General features: G+C 33.8%; 1 protein-coding gene across 1 annotated transcript in view; it reads right to left on the minus strand.

Moving 5' to 3' along the window:
* Positions 1-3,595: 3,595 nt before the first annotated feature.
* Positions 3,596-17,002, minus strand: part of EXOC5 (exocyst complex component 5) — a 55,754-nt gene continuing 42,347 nt past the window's right edge. Inside the window, exons 13-18 of the mRNA XM_069092263.1 lie at positions 14,820-14,928; positions 14,150-14,270; positions 9,178-9,264; positions 7,023-7,131; positions 6,601-6,816; positions 3,596-5,877 (exon numbers count right to left, since the gene is read on the minus strand). Coding sequence (XP_068948364.1) covers positions 5,689-5,877; positions 6,601-6,816; positions 7,023-7,131; positions 9,178-9,264; positions 14,150-14,270; positions 14,820-14,928 — 831 coding nt within the window. The 3' untranslated portion in view covers positions 3,596-5,688. The remainder of the gene's footprint in view (positions 5,878-6,600; positions 6,817-7,022; positions 7,132-9,177; positions 9,265-14,149; positions 14,271-14,819; positions 14,929-17,002) is intronic.

A 17,002-nucleotide genomic window follows, 5' to 3' on the forward strand; every position in this document is an offset into this window, starting at 1 on the left:
CACACACACACACACACACACACACACACACACAAAACTAGCCGTGTGACCTTGGGCAAGTCGCTTAACCCCAGTTGCCCTCCAAAAAGCAAAACAAAAATGAATTTTCTTGTTCACATATATCTTCACGTTCTCAAAATGGGTTTTCGTCTCACATTTTAGTTACAGGCCTACACAGTAGCTTTTATTTATATACTGCTTTATGGTCTACAAAAAGCTTTCTTTATAACCACCATATGAGGTAAGTAGTGAATATAGTATCAATCTCATTTTACAAGTTAAGGAACGATTCACAAAACCTAAGTAAAGAAGTCAGAGCTTGAACAGAGATCCAACTCCAAATTCATTTCTATTTTTGCTCCATTACAATTGTCTCTTTCTACCTCTTACTGAGATAGCATGTCATGTAAGGGGACCATTTTCTTTACCCGATAAATACAGGGATTCAAACCTTCAGTGTATATGAAGGGAGAAATGGTTTCCTTGTATCCTCCAAGTAGGTGTTTATTATTCAAGAGAGAATGGTATACAGTATTTCTACACAACAGTTATACTTTCAGTCAAAGCAGGGAGGGAAGTAGCTAATCATGGATAGCAGAATCAGGATAAAAAAAAGTCTCAACATGCTTATGCTGAAATGATGAACAAAGCCTAAAAACACAAAATTTAACAAGGAGAAGTGTAGGGACTTAAGTTTGTTGATTACTGTCAAACTGAACTGAAAAAATCAATTGTATAAGTACAAAATCCCTGGATCCAATTCATTTAAAAAGGACCTAAAATTTTTACTGGATTGCAACTTAGTCAACAGTATGAGATAGTAGCCAAAGAAGTTGATAAAGGACAAGGGTTTTTGTTGTTTCAGTCATGTCTGTCTCTCTATTTGAGCTTTTCTTGGCAGAGATCCTGGAGTGGTTTGCCATTCCTTCTCCAGCTCATTTTACAGATGAGGAACTAAGGCAAACAGGGTTGTGACTTGCCCAGGGTCACGCAGTTAGTATCTGACGCTAAATCTGAACTCATATCCTCCTGACTCCTAGCCCAGCACTCTATCCACTGTACCACCTAGTTGCCCCAATTACAAGGAGTAGCCCTCTTGTATTCTGCTCTGGTCAGACAACTATGCAAAGTTCAGTTCTGGGCATCACACTTTAGGAAGGAACATAGGTATGGGTTAGTTTTGCTGAACTGCCTTTCCCCATCCATTCCCCTTTTTCCTTATTACAAGAGATGGTATTCTATAGAGATGGTAAATGAAAAGAGGGATATGCCAGAAAATGAAGATAATTTTAAAACAAAGGATAGCAACAGAAATGTTTAAAATAAATGTAAGATCAATGGGGAAAAAAGGATGTGTGGAACATGTCCAGAGGTGGTCCAGCAAAATAAGGGGACATGGAATCATGCATTACAAGGACTGGTTGAGAGAACTGAGGATATTTAACCTGGGAAAAGAGTCAGAAGGTGAAGTGCATGATTATTAGCTTTAAATATTTGAAAGTCAATCAAGTGGAAGGATTACATGTGTGTTAATTGATCAGAGAAAACCAAGACCAGTAAGTGAAAGCTAAAAAGGAGGTAAATTTCAATTTGATATAAGGAAAAAATTAGCAAACTCTCTCATTTCTCTTCAGAAGTGGGATGGGTCGCCTTGGTTGACAGTTCACCATCACTGGAAGTCTTCAAGTGCATTCTGGATAACTACTTTTCAGAGATGGTGTTAAGAGATCCATTCTCACTTACTAGCCTTGTAACCTTGGGCAAGCCACTTAACTCCAATTGTCCTGCCTTCCCCTCTACAAAAAGAAAAAAAAAAAAGAGGGAAAGAGATTTGTGCTTCAGAGAGAAGATGGACCTCTGAAATCCTTGCTGCAACTTATGACCTATTATGAAAAATTATAGCGGAAATGTGTCATAAGTACAAACAATCTATGATCGTACATACTAGGGAATGAAGAAAATATGTCATAGGATTCTATACAAAACTTAATCAACAAATTCACAACCCATATCTGAAAGAGGGGATGTCAAGGAGAGGCAATAGTAAATACTAAAAAAGAAATCCATCAGTAAACAGCTAGTTTTGTAACGAAACTTCAAAATAAAGGCTCTGTTTTATAACTAGATTATACATGCCTTCAGTCAGTACCAACTTGCACTTGTATTAGTTACATTTACCTAAATAAGTATAATTCTTCCATACATAGCAGACTCAGGTAGAGCGAGGAGGTACAGATACGGAAGAGAGCTAACTTTTATGTTAAAATAGAAACTGGTTAAGTTTTTATATATCAAACACTACATTCTGGAAATAGAGACCAATAGCATAAAGATCAGTACATTTTCTCAAAGTACATGGTAAATAAACAGCAATATAAACAATAAGCAATCAAAAAAAAAATTAAAGGGGTCCCAAATACAAACTTTCAGAAGTCAAAGGATTATACACTGGAATCTTGCTATAACACTCCTCTAGTTCACACTGACACTGCCTTCCTTATAGGTCTGACTCAAGGCTTCTGATATCTCAAAATTGGATTGAGACTCACATTCTCCTAAATTCCCTTTTTAGTCTATAGGTGTGAATGTCCTTTCAATTCCATAGTTACAGAAATGAGGGAAGATAGTTCTACTTTCAGACTTTTGACTAATTATTTGTGTATTAAGTGGAGGAGCAATTTAATGGAAAGATAGTTGTGAAAAGACAACAGGACCAGTTGAAAACAGACAAATTTGTTAACTTTCCAGCAGTTCTCTTACTTTTTGCCATTTACAACTTCTCAGAAAAGGCAGCATGAGCTACAAATATTCCACTGTTGTATGAAACAAAGTCCTAGTCACTCTCTCTCTGGAGATCTTTAAGGAGAGACCCACATGTCCTAAAAGGTTCAATCACACTTCTCTAAAAGCTGTGTGTAAAAGAGTCACATAATCTTTTGAGATCTCTTCCAACTCTTATTACTATATGATTCTTCTTTATGAAACAATCATTGTGTGTGGTTGTCTCCATTACACAATCCAGACTTTCTTTTAAAACTTATGTTGTTCTCCAGATTCTGAACTGCTTCACTTCAAACAGTAACATTTCAGAAAATATGTGACTTGGATCTCATTTCAAAGTTTTTAATAATTTACTCATTCACTTAATTTTAATGTAATTAAGTTTATGTAATGAATACAGTTATGCCTTACTAAAATACAGTCCTTAACATTCAAATGGGTATTTTAGCTTAAAATTTCCCTATCCAAATAAATGAATTATTATTTTAAAATTAAATGTATAGATGCTTTCCCAACCATCATTTGGATATGATGGCTGTAAAAAATGACAAAAATTGCCTCGAGTTTTAGTTAATGAATATATATTATTTGTATAATATGTATAAATTTATTTTTCTTCTTTAAAGACAAATTTGGAAGTTGAATTCCCAAAGACTGGAATATGTCTGGAACCTGACTTTTAAAATGAAAGTTAATGTTAGAAAAATTTAAGCTATGAAACCTACAGAAAAAGTACTTTAAAATTATCTTTAATAGAAGTAATTTATCAAGTGGAATATGAAAATATTTAAAAGAATGGAGAAATGAAATAAACAAGTTTACGAAATATTTTTATTGAGCAAGGACGTTTACATGTCTAAATTTTAAGTACTGTGGGTTTTCTGTCACTATCTTTATAATGGATATAATGAAAATATTGCACAGAACTCAAACATGAAAAATACAGCTAACAAAATATTTAAACAAGTATACGGTATATTTTACATCTTTTAAAATGAACTCAAACATAGAAAATAATTCTGAAGCACAACTATGATTTGAAGTCTTAAAATGACATCTAATGTTTTAGTTAATAATTGAAGTGTTTACAAATTGACACAGTATACAAAGATTTTTAAGTGGCCATTAAAGCCAATGCTTTAAAATTGTTGGCTTTAAGTAACAGAGGTATCATTTGAATTCATATCAAAGCTTTCTAAAATGGCAATAGTACATTTATGTGCCTTTATCCGAAACTTGCTGTGGCTCTGTCTTCACTAAGAAACAGAACAATACAGCTGTTTAAAGCTGCCAGCTTCCCAGAATGATTTCATAAAATCTGGCATACTTTATATTTCCCTTGCTTACCCTGATAATACTGTGCTAAGAACAAAATGAAGACAATCCAGTCAATAGTGACTCACATTATATCTATCCCCAGGGTTTAGAAATTTCAAGAATTTGGGTAAGGAAAACTAAATGTTAAGAAATACCAGATTTTTCAGAAGATAACCTATTTCTAAAAACAGAATGGAAAAGCCTGTGGTTGTTTTAAAGGATATTAGCATAAGCTAAAATATTGAAGATGTTCTACTCCTTAAAGACTAGGAACAGAATACAGAGATTAGTAAAAGAAACAGGCCAATATAGAATGTTTTCTTCTCAATTAAGCAGAGCAATTGTTCAGCTATGTTCTAAATTTCCACTTGGTGGCAAAGCTATCCTAAGTTTTTTTTTTTTTTAAGCAATTGGAGTTAAGTAACTTGCTCAAGGTTACATGTCCAGGTGTTTCTGGGTGGGTGCTAAGTGTCTGAGCCCAGATACGATCCCAGGTCATCCCGACACTGGGGCCAGTGCTCTTACTTGCTGTGCTACCTGGCCGCCCCTATCCTAAGTATTTTAATTTACTATCACTACATTAAGTTGGCTCAATCATTTGTCTACAACAGGAATCCATTTCAGAAATACCTTAAGGAAGGAGAGAGGCAGAAGTTACGGGGTCTATGCCACCAGTTCTGATAGTGAATTTGTCTCAAACATTAGTTGGCTGGTTGCATACGAACTTTCAATTCAACTTCAAATGGAGGATAGACTTTCTGAATATTCATTCTTTTTTAAAGATAGAAATCTTTAAAACGGCACTACTCCTAAAAATGAACATTTTCATGTGTTTAAATTATATCTCATCCTCTTATTTCCCTTATAATTTTAAAATAAAAAAGTAGTCCTTTCTATAAAGATACCCCCTACCTTATACCTTAGAGTAACAAAATCTAAAACGGAGTGGCTATATATTTCTTGATAGGACATGTTTAAGATTTATGTACCAAACAAGATATTGTAAACCTTCTTGAGTTAACCAAAAGCAAATATATTGTTGAAGTGCCCTAATGTTTATATAAAAGAGCTTCACCAATTTAGTTTATTATATCGTTTTTAGATTAGTGTTATGTACTCAGAAAGTAGGATAACATGTTTGATAATGGAAAATTACATATGAGCACCTAAAAGAATTGAATCTGATTAATGACTGGTTGTAGTGAAGAAATCATTAAAACTGATGAGCAAATGTATTTTGGCGTCAGCTTTAAACCTGTGCTAAGCATCATAGTTAAAGTCACTACATGGAATTGGATAAAGAACAGACAAACGCTGGTAACATCTTATTTGCCTTCCCACATAAATAACTCACACAGTGAAAACAGTGACAAGAAATTTACAATATGAGGTTTGGCTGAAATCGTTAGAGAAAAATTGCAAAATGTGACTGTCAGTCTCCATTTCCCCCAATAAAATTTATATGGCTGCCATATTGTTCTGAAAAGTCATTTTCCTGTAAAAATGTGGCTCTTCAGTAAGGAATACTCTGTGCTTTCTAAAAATGAAGGCTTGGCCAAAGTACATCAAGTTTCTCTTCTGAACTCAACCTCAGCTGAAGTGCCGAGCCAGGCGGGCAGATCGATAGTCAGCCCGGAGCTGCACAAAGGAGTGAAGTATGTTCTTGTCCAGATTAGCAAGTTGTTCTCCAGAGCAGACCTGCTTTAAATTATCTGGGGCAACTACCAGAAGGTTGCAAAGTGCATGCAGGGTATCAAAAAGCTGTAATACCAGTGGAATCTGAATTGAGAGAGAAGAAAAAAATTATTAAAGAGAATGAATACCAATTTGATGAGAAGACTGAACAGCTATTTTCAATTATTTACGCCTCATAAGAAAGTTACGTAACAATCAGGGTTTTGTTTGTGGTAAATGAGAATATTTAAAAGCAACTCAAACTTCAAAGCACAAAGATTTCTAAATAAATTTTAATTCTTTGCAAAGACTCACAATTAATATCAACCATAATCATTCACAGAAATATTTTTATTGAATAGCACTAGTTATGATTAAATGTGCCCTTTCCCTGACTAAAGGGAAAAATATGAATTGAAAAACAATTAGTTGAAAACTGCATAAGATAATGATTTTAAAATGTACTGAAAAGAAATTTTTAAAAAATAGAGAAGAAATAATGAAAAAACACTAATTAAATTAGGGATTTTTTTACTGATGCATAATACTTATTGTATGTCAGTCAAGCATATCAGCATGGACATATGGACCTGAAAAAAGGCTAGGCCTAAATGAAATCAAGTATACAAACAAAATATTCAGAAAATATCAGCCAAAAGACTGAAGAGTCTGCTCTTTTAAGGTCACGATATCCACTGTAATGAAATTTTCATCTCATTAACAACATGCATTATAATGATCAGAGAAAATACAACAAGCTAAAAAAATAAAATTGTTGGGGTGAAACATTTTAGGAACTTGTTTACAAAGTTTAATAGCTGTGCTTACCTTGAAGTCTTTGGCACATTTCCTGTATTCAGCCACATCACAAATTGCTAACATGCCACCCATACAACTATAGGAATATTGTTGAAGATGTTCATAAATAAGTCGATGAAAACGTACTCCAAATTCCATCAAAACTGTATCCACGTTCTTCCCATCCATTGAATTTCTTATCTTTTCTACTTGCTTCCTGACATAACCACAGACTTTCACACATGCCTGAAAAAATTTCATACAATTATAATATGGAAAAACTATCAGATCAATTAAAAAAAAAGAGGCTCTAATTTCAAAGAATAGAAGAAAATTTTATGTTACAACAATATTTTAAAATATATATTATCTTTCAAAAGTATCAGAGTATTTGTCAAAAGTATTTCAAAGTACCTATAATCATTAACAAAGCTACAGTTAACATCACTCACATTAGTATACTGAATCAGAACATTATTTTCATCTTCTGGCTTAAAGTCAGTCTTCTTTTGTTCTGCAGTCAAGATATGCTTCATCTGTCCAACCATACAATTCAATGTCCTTCAACGTTGAAAAAACAATGTTTGAGTTTTTAATTATTAAAGCTGCTTACAAATTAAACTATCTCAACTTGATTATTTGCTTGCTTTAGAAAAGAGAAAAAGTCATTATTTGCACAATATTTTAAGACAAAAGTCATATAATTCAGAAAACCATCACTATAGAAGTGGAATTAGGCAGAAAGGATTAAAACGCTTTTAAATAGGGAACAATTCATTCCCTCTCTTTCAAAGTTAGAACTTCCCTGCCCTTGTTCACATATCCTATTCGTGAAAAGAAAATCTTTTTATTTCAATTTGCACTGATAAAATCACCCTGAAGTGTCTACTTTTCTGTCTTAATAAGTACAGTTTAGTAGCTGTACAATAATTAAATCTCTCTTTGATTTCCTGTGATTTATTTCTCACCTCTTAGTGAAGTGATAAAACCAAATTCAATTAATGAGGATTCTAGTTGATCAAAATTTAACTGTAACAATAAAACATGAAATTAAAGTGTTTGGTAAGAAAAAAAAATGCACTGTGTGGCAGTGCAGATCAGTGGAAAGGGTATATAAAACCAGAACTTATTTCTGGCTCTGCAACTAACAAGTGACCTTGGTTAAGTCACATAACGTATCTGGGCCCCAGTTCTTTATCTGTAAAATGAAATCATACTAGAATAGACTTTGAACTTTAAATTTCTGCATCTATACAGCTTCAAATACAGATTCAAAGGGGGCGGGGAAGGCAGAATGTACTGATAATGAATATAAAGTTGTACAGGCAATTAAAATGATGAAAGAGAAATTCTCCCAATGTAAAGAGTCTTAGAAATGAGTAATATAAATTAGAACGAGGCATCATCAGGCTCTAAGTTACTTTTTGAAAAGAAGAGAATATTTACTTGGGAGACACAAGGAAAGATAAGGCACATGAGAGAATCTAGCTTTCAGTAGCACTTGCATAAGAAGAATTTTAGCTGATCAGGGCAATATCAATCACAGAATGACACAGACAGGACTAATAAAATATAATGTCCAAAATAAGTTATATTTTATGTTTGATTATGAGAGTCACTAAAATGTGAGATGCCGTCACTGATCCTGCGTATGATCAACCTGACCACCACTTGGAGCAAATCCACTTAGCAGGCAGATAGTAGCTTAGACATCTTAGTTTTTAAATGTAAATGGCACAAAAGGGGGAAAATTTAAAAGCATGAACAAATAAAACAGTATACAAGAAACCAAAACAATTAACATGTTGGAGAATAATACCTATAGAGAAAGCTTGTAAAGAAGTAGGATTACTTATAGAGAAAGATGGCTGGGAAGTGACTTAATAAAATTTTTTTTATATATAGGAAAATTTTTATATAAAAGATAACTACGGTCTGGTTTCTTCTTAGAAGAGGAAAGGATTTCATTTGCTTGTTACATGAGGGCTTTAGTTTAGACTACAGAATAAATCTGTCAGGGAAGATAACTCAAAACTGTAAAGTTTACAGTGTTATAGTTTCTCTTAGATTTGTTATGGTCCAATTTAAAAGCAGCAGACTCTGAACTGATTATTTATAAAGGTTCTTCTAAGCCAAAATTCTGTCAAACTAATGCGGTCTATTTGTCCTAAGTATATTGTCTTACTTCTTTTCTTGGATGCCAGATGTTATGTGGTATAAAAGAGATCACAAATCTGAAATTTAGTTTGGAACTTATTTTTGTTCTCTGCTCTCTACCAATCACCAAATACACAGGATACTTTTAAGGAATTCATTTTCCTGTTTGCTCAAAATATATATAAAAAAATACTGCAAATTTAAGGTGCAAATTAAATCATCTTCTTAAAAATGTCATAGAGGAGTTTTTGGTTTTTGTTTTTTTTCTGAAGGGGAGAGCAGGATGTTCTTAGAGGCATACCTTAGAAGTAGCCTTTACTAGGAAATAAAAGACAAAGCGCTTTCAACTGCAATTGTGTTAAAAATAAGTTCTTAATTTTCCAAAATTAAAAATATTGACAACTTATGCAAATAACAGTTCAAGAGTGAAAAAAAATTGTCAGTACTTGCCTATCAATACCAGTATCCAGTTTCATCTCCATTTGTTCAATTATGTCTTTTTTCTTCTGAAGGCATTCAGATAACTTAGGAGAAGAGCTATTAAATATTTAAGGAAAAAAAAATTCAGTATTATTATTTATTTGAAAAAATCTAAAATCTTGCTTTTTAAAAATATTCTAGTCTTGTCCCCCAAAAATACCCAAACATTAAGCAGATGCAATGAATATTCTTTCCCATTCACCAAATTATAGCATTTACAGAGAGACTACGGCTAGGTGCAAGGCTCTATATAACTAAATAACAGTAAGTGAATATGAAATGAAATTAATATGAAAATATCTAATTTTCAAGAAAATTGTAATTCAAATGACCTTCCAAATTAAAAGCACAATCATTCAAAGGGCAGTAGATTGATGCATGGTGTGCATAAGTAAGATGAAACAATCCAAACAAGGAACCAGGTAACAGAAACAACACAGTGTCACCAGAGAAATGTGTGACAGTGAAAATAAAAGAGCTAGTAACACAGTAAATATATGTGGTGTCCTCTGGCAGCTTGCAATGCTACAATGGTATCTACACATTGTCAAGAAGGCTGGAGAAAAGCTTCTAGGATGCTGGTTGGACTCTATGGGATAGATTTGCAGGAGTCTCATGCAATGGAAAGGTTGATCTCTTATTACTGAAAAGAAAAAATACCTACACTGACCTATATAAATAAGGTTTCAGATTCGCTATCAAAGTAATTTTTAAATTACCAGAATTATTTGGTTTTACTCCTTGGAGAAAAAATTCTTGAAACAAAAAATCATGCTATATTATTCAAAAATCAAAGGAAATCACTGTTAAATGAGACTAAGAAGTTGACAGTGAAACTGTGCTAGCTTATGACATCAGAAACGGGATTCAGTCTGAGAAAGGAAAAAAAAAACTTGGAAGTTATATTTCCCTTCTGAGTTACCTACATCTCATCAAAATCTTATGGGAATGTGGGGGGGAGGTGAAGAAGAAGGGAGGGAGGGTGTGGTATTTGGCCCAATGGTTTAAACAAGTCTTATGACAGGAAGACTCTCTTTTGTGGTAAACACTAGGAGTGATTTTTCAGAATGTGATCCTGAAACTATCAGTGGTACAATCTTTGAGATGTTAACTGGTAGAATAACTTATAGTATACTACTTCGCAAAGATATTTATATTTTGATAGCTATATGAATATATGATGTTCTGAGAAAACACAACTGAAGAATCAATCTCCTTTTTAGCGCCAAATCAAAATTAATACTACTGCTTGACCCCCCCCAACACACACACACACTTTTATTACATCAATAAAGACATAGGGGATGCTTTGTCTTTTGCCACTCTACAATGATCTGAACCATTAAAATCTATTCATTAGATAAATCATGTATTCTAACAACACAGAGAAGAGCTAGCTCATTTACTGGTGGAGCTAACAAGAAAAGCATAATAATGTGACATCTGGGCAAGGAATTAAAGGATGGGTAGGATTTCAATAAATCTAGAAGCCAGGGATCAACTCCTATGAACAGCCAAGTTCTTTTCAATCTAAGATACTAAGATTTATGAAAAAGCATAAGTTTTTATTTTCCTAATGCTTTCCCAACCCCTCCCCTGAGGGAGGTGGGGAATTCCAAGTATAATGAATGGTATGAAAGAAAGCAGTACAGTTTTTATCTAGAGTATAAGAGGGAGAATACTATGAAAGAAGTCTGTTAATGTATCTTGGAAACAGATTATATGGGGCTCTGAATGCTAGTATGGACTCTTATTTATTAAATTATGTGCAGACACTAGATATTTTGAGCAATGGAATGATGTAAGCATAGTTTTGCATGGAAAGATTAAACTGATTAGGGGAGGGAGGATGGTATTAGACAGCAAAGACTAGAGATGAGGATAGCAGTTAGGTCACTGTTACAATAATCCAGGGACTGATGGAATAAATTAGGACCATGGCAATGGTAACAGCAAAGAAAAGATGGATCTAAGAGTTAATGGACAGGAATTCACTATAAATTTTATATGTGAGGAAGAGAGATGAAGGGGGTAGAAATAAGAAGAGGAAAAAAAGAGGTAGGGAAAGAAAGGGAACTTATTTGATCCTTGTAACATCCTGGTGGGGTATGGGAGGTAGAATTATCCCAATTTTATAGGTGAGGTTTAGAGTATAAATAACTTACTCAGATATGAATAATACCAGATACTAAGTGGCAGAACTAGGACTGTAATGGGAATGGGAATTTGAAGATCTTTCCTGCCCCCTTAATAAGCCTAAGGAAATTTGCAGACATTTCCTGCTTTGAAAATATACCCCTGCCCCCTAATAGGCTGAATGTAATCACATGGAGCCTGTGGTGGGAGGAGTTTGCTGAAGGGGTGGACAGAGTCCATAGGAAGCTGGGAGTCAGAGCAGCTAGACTGGAGGGAGGATGGGATGCATCCCAGGGAGACAGTTAGGTTTGTGAGTAAATGTTGGTTGTTTTCCACTGCTGTAACAGTGTTCGTTTGTGGGAAGATGAAGAGCTGTGGCTCTCTGTGCTGTTATGGCTTATTAACTTCTTTGCTACTATGATGGAATCAGTTTACTGGTTTTGGGATTTGGTTTTCTGGTGTCTGAATAAATGTTTTGCTTCTGTCTTATATATGGAGGGTCTGTTATATTTTGTGATCGAGCACTATGCAGGCATATTTACAGTGACCATTGGCACTGTGAATATTACATTGGCACTATAGACACAAACTCAATTCTTCTGACTCTTAAGTACAGTACTCTTTCTTCCATAGTACAATGCCTCTCAGCTAAACTATCTCAAAAAATATCAATGAATAAGCATTTATCAACTGGCTACCATGTGTCAAGTACTAAGGATACAAAATCAAGAACAAAAAAATCCATATACCCAAGGAGTTTACATTCTATAGGGAAAAACAACAAGTATATATAAGTAGATGCAAACAAAGTAAATATGAGGTAATTTTGGAAGAGGGAGGAGAAAGGCACTAACTACTGGGAGAAATCAAGGAGGGTCTTGATGAAAGATAAAGGGAAGAGGTAAAGAATGAGGTCATCCCAGGCATGGGGGAGAAAGAAAATTGTGTAAAGGCATGAAGATGAGAGACAGACTATTGTCTAAGAAGATCCATCATATTTATGAGGAACAGCAAATAGACCAGTTTGGTTGGACTGTAGAGCAGATGTATGGGAGTTATATATAATAAGCCTAGAAAGGTAAATTAGAGTCATATTATTTAGGGTGTTAAATGCCATATAAAGGGTTTGTATCTGATCATGGCAACAACAGGGAACCACACAGTCAAACTCGTGTATTAGATATATTAATCTGTCAGCTGTGTGGACAATGGATTGGAGAAGAGAACACTCTGTGGCAGAGAAAACAGTTAGCAGGTTATTATAACAGTCCATATAAGAAGTGACAAGAGCTTGAACTAGGGTAGCATCAATCTGAGTACAGAGAGGAAAGTACATGTGAGAGATGTTATGAAGATAAAACTGACAAGATCTGTCAAATGACTGGATATGAGAAGCGAAGAAGCCTGAGCTGAGGATCAATCAAGAACATTTATTAACTGTCTACTATGTACCAGATACTGTGCATAGAAATATAAAAAAAATGGAAGGAAAAAACTAATCTCAAGAAGCTTACAGTCAAATGGGAGAGGCAGCAAGCATCTAAAGAATATAAAGATTAAATAAATACAAGGACATGAGCAGTTGAGGGGAATAATGAAATACTTTACATAGAAGGTAGTGCTTTAGCTGCTTCTTGATGGACAAGAGGAATTCCCTAAGGTAGAGATGAGTAGGGAGTGCCTTCCAGGCACTGGGGAGGGGGAGAATCAGTTCAAAGAGAGAAGGGAGATGGGGAAAAGAGATTTAGGATGGCAGCCTGAGAGAACAGTAGGTTCTAATGAAGATTTTTTAAGGAAGAAGAGACTTGGGCATGTCTGAAAACAGTACAGAAGGAACCAATGGATACAGAGAGGTTGAAGATTAAAGATAAAAGAGATGATTGAGGGGCAATTTGCTTAGATGAGATGTTATCAAAACAACACACAAGAGGTACTGATCTTGGCAAAGAGAAGGGTCACATCACTCTGTATGTAGGACATGAACAAAGAATAGGGGTCAAAAAATTTTTTTGAGATGAAGAGAAGGGGAGAAGAGGGAACTCAAAGCAAATGGTCTACATTTTCTCAGTAAAGTAGTGAGGGTACTTAATTAAGAAGGTGGAAAAAGGGGAAGTGTGGAAGATTTGGGGAGCAGTTTGAAAGCGTTCCTATGAAGACTGATAAGGAATCAATCAGGAAGGAATAAAAGGATTCCTTTGCTGCCATGAGAAGACAGTTAACATAAATTATGAACCCAGTCAAAAGGGTTTTGTTACTTCTTCCAGCTCCATTCAGCAGAAGATAATAGGAGTAATCCAAGGCTTGGTTTTGGTAACTGAAGAACAGCAACAGGAAAAGAGAGTGAGTAACTCATGAGTAGAGTGTGTAGTTGAAATGACTAACTATAGGATATAGAGGGTCTCCTAAAAGTCTTAGTAAAATGTTAAGGTTTAGTAGTTTAAAACTTCACCAAGACTTGTCTTGTATAGGAAGAGGCTAGGATTATGAATGTGGTAACAGAAAGGATGTAATACCCTTGACAGAAATAATAAAATTAGGAAGAGAGACAGGTTTCAGAGAAAATGAATTTGGTTTTAGATATATTCAATTTGAAATTCCTTCAGGTCACTCAGTTGAAAAGGTCCTTCAGGAAGCTGATGATAGGACCTGATAATATGGGAGAGTGACTGAGCTGTGAGGCTACAGCTGAGCATATAGATCTGCACTCACAGGATCAAGATATAAAGCTGGACCTCTTATTTGTGTAGAAATAATTCAACCCACTGGAGCAGATGATCACTAATATAAATTAAAAGATTTGACTGACCTTATCAGTGGCATAAGGTGATCATTAAATTGCTTGTCAAAAAGGTGAAAAATAGTGTTGGCCTGTTGCACAACATCCAAAAAGTAGAGATTTGCATTTTTAGAATCTGAAGAAGGAATTCCTAAAATGTAAATGAATGCATATTAAAATCAGCTATTAAGAAAAATTAAAATTTTGAACCATTATAAACGTATCTGGTTAGACAGTTGATCAAGAAATATGCATTTAACACCTACTACTTTAAGTAGAAAGAGTAGTAAATCACATTTTTCAAGATAACACAGCAAATATTATTAAAATTCAGATCATTAATCATTTTATAACAAGGCATTTCAGATTTAACTTACACTAATGATTTTTTTAAATTACACAATTTTGATGATTGTACTTCTCAAAAACATTTTAAGCACTAGCTCCAGTGTTGAGATGACCTGGGGATCAAATCTGGGCTCAGATACTTAGCACCACACCCAGAAATGGCTGGCCGTGTAACCTTGAGCAAGTTACTTAACCCCGATTGCTTAAAAAAACAACAACCAAAAAAAAACCCAAAACATTTTAGCATACTACATCATGTAAGTCTAAAAGTAAAGATTCCATATACAAAAATGTATAGTATTTCTAATACTTTTAACTACTACTATGCATAAAGACAAGATATTATACTTACCAGCAAGTCCTGTTTCCAAGGCATAATCAATATGCTCAATACACAAAAATTCCACAAGAACAGTAAAAATTCTAAAGGCATTCCTTGGCAAATCAGATGGATCAGAAAGCTTTTAAAAACAACAACAAAAAAATCCACATTAGCTTAAAATGAAATTAATTCATTTAACATTACAGGAAAGATAAAGCATAATGATTATGAGGCTTAAAAATAATAAAACATAGTCCCTACCTTTATGGAATTTACGATCTAGTCAAGGAAAATACAGCAAATAACACAAGAAAGCATAATACAAAGTATTATAATGACCAATTACAAAGTTATTCAGTAACTGAAACAAAATTATTTAGTAATTTCACAAAAATAAGAGTAAAAATAAACATATACAAATGATGGAAATCTCATAACAAAATGAAAATCAATTTCAAAAACAGAAATAATAATTTTCACCATTAACACACATGCTATCTCTGTGATGCTCTAAAATCTGTCTTGCCCTAGAGGGAATAGCTATAGCTTTCCTGATTTTTACAAGGCCATCCTGGAAAAGTCCAAAATAAACTCAAGTAAATGACTAGCAACTGCTAGTTACTGCTTGTCTAGCTACTTCGAATAATACCAAATAACAAGAAGTAACTATGGGTGCCACAGGAAAAAAAAAACCCAACTAACTACTATAAATCAATGCATGATAAGGATCTCAGGCAGTCAAAAGAGCTATCATAAATGAATTTCTCTTTATCCTTTTTTGAACCTATTTGTTTTCACCATATACAAACCTCCAGAATAATGGGTTTCCTATTATTACCATATTATCCATTATGTTTGTTCTGTAAATATCAAAGCATAATCCACCTCTTACCCTCACTCAACCTGTATTTGGGGATTTGAGGAGAAGGTCTAGGTTTACCTTAAGATTTTTGGCCTTTGTCTTTATAGAATATGAATTCTAACCCAAAATTAGATACCTGTGACTTAGATATTAATCAACAAGCATTTATTAAGTACCTATTATATGCAAAATGCTGTGTTAAGCAGCTGAAAATAAACAAAAAAGAAACAATCTCTACTCATAAGAGGCTTACATTTAAAGGAGGCAAGAAGTATATATATATATATATATATGTATATATATATATATATATATATATACATATACACACAAAGAATAAATATAAAGTGAATAAGTACAATTATATGCAAAATATTTAAACACTTTAAACACATGGTATTTGGAAAGGAAAAGGCACTAGCAGTTCAAGGAGAAATCCAAAAAGGTTTCACATCAAAGATGGTTCCTAAGTTTCAAAATAAAGGAAGATAGAGACTCTATGAAGCTGAGATGAGGAAAGACTTTACTCTAGACAGAATGGATAGCCGATGCAAAGGAATGGAGTTGGGACACAGGATGTTATGTGTGCAGAACAGAGAGAGGTCAATATCAAAAAGGATGAAAATACTGCATAATCTCATGTCCTCAATTCTAACCAAAATTAAAGGTTAATTTTCCTTATGACAAAAGTAATTTTTATATACTTTACTTACATCTTGATTTCACATTCATTTCAAACACAGTAAATTAAAAAAAATTATTATATTCTGAAATAAAATAAGCATTTTCATAATAAATAGAAAAAATGATTGCACATGGAACTGCAAATCTAGTATGTACAACTTGCTATTCCTTTTAAATATATAATAAAGTTATCATGTAACATTTTTTTCTTCCCCCACCCTAGAGATGGCTATCATTAGACATAAATGTGTATAGATATATATATGTGTATGTGTATATATGTATATGTATATATGTATAAGTTTTTACTATATGCCAAAGCACTAAGCAAAGCCCTAAGGAAAGAGATTTTTAGAAATTTATTTTAGTTTTCAACATTCACTTTTATAAAATTTTGAATTCTAAATATTTCTCCCTCCCTCCACTTTTCCCTCCCCATGATGGCATACAATCTGATATAGGCTATACATATATAATCATATTAAACATATTTGCATATTAGTCATGTTGTAAAGAAAAACCAAAGGGAAAACCATAAGAAAAAAAAACACAAAAAAACACTCCCCCAAAAGAGAAAATAGTATGCACTGGTCTGGCATTCAGACTCCATAGTTCTTTCTCTGGATATGGGTAGCAATTTCCATCATGAGTCTATTGAAGTTGGCTT

The sequence above is a fragment of the Petaurus breviceps genome, unplaced genomic scaffold (assembly GCF_028583685.1).
Source record: "Petaurus breviceps papuanus isolate PSGF00001 unplaced genomic scaffold, PetGlider_PUasm1.0 189, whole genome shotgun sequence".
In the NCBI taxonomy this organism is placed as follows: Eukaryota; Metazoa; Chordata; class Mammalia; order Diprotodontia; family Petauridae; genus Petaurus; species Petaurus breviceps.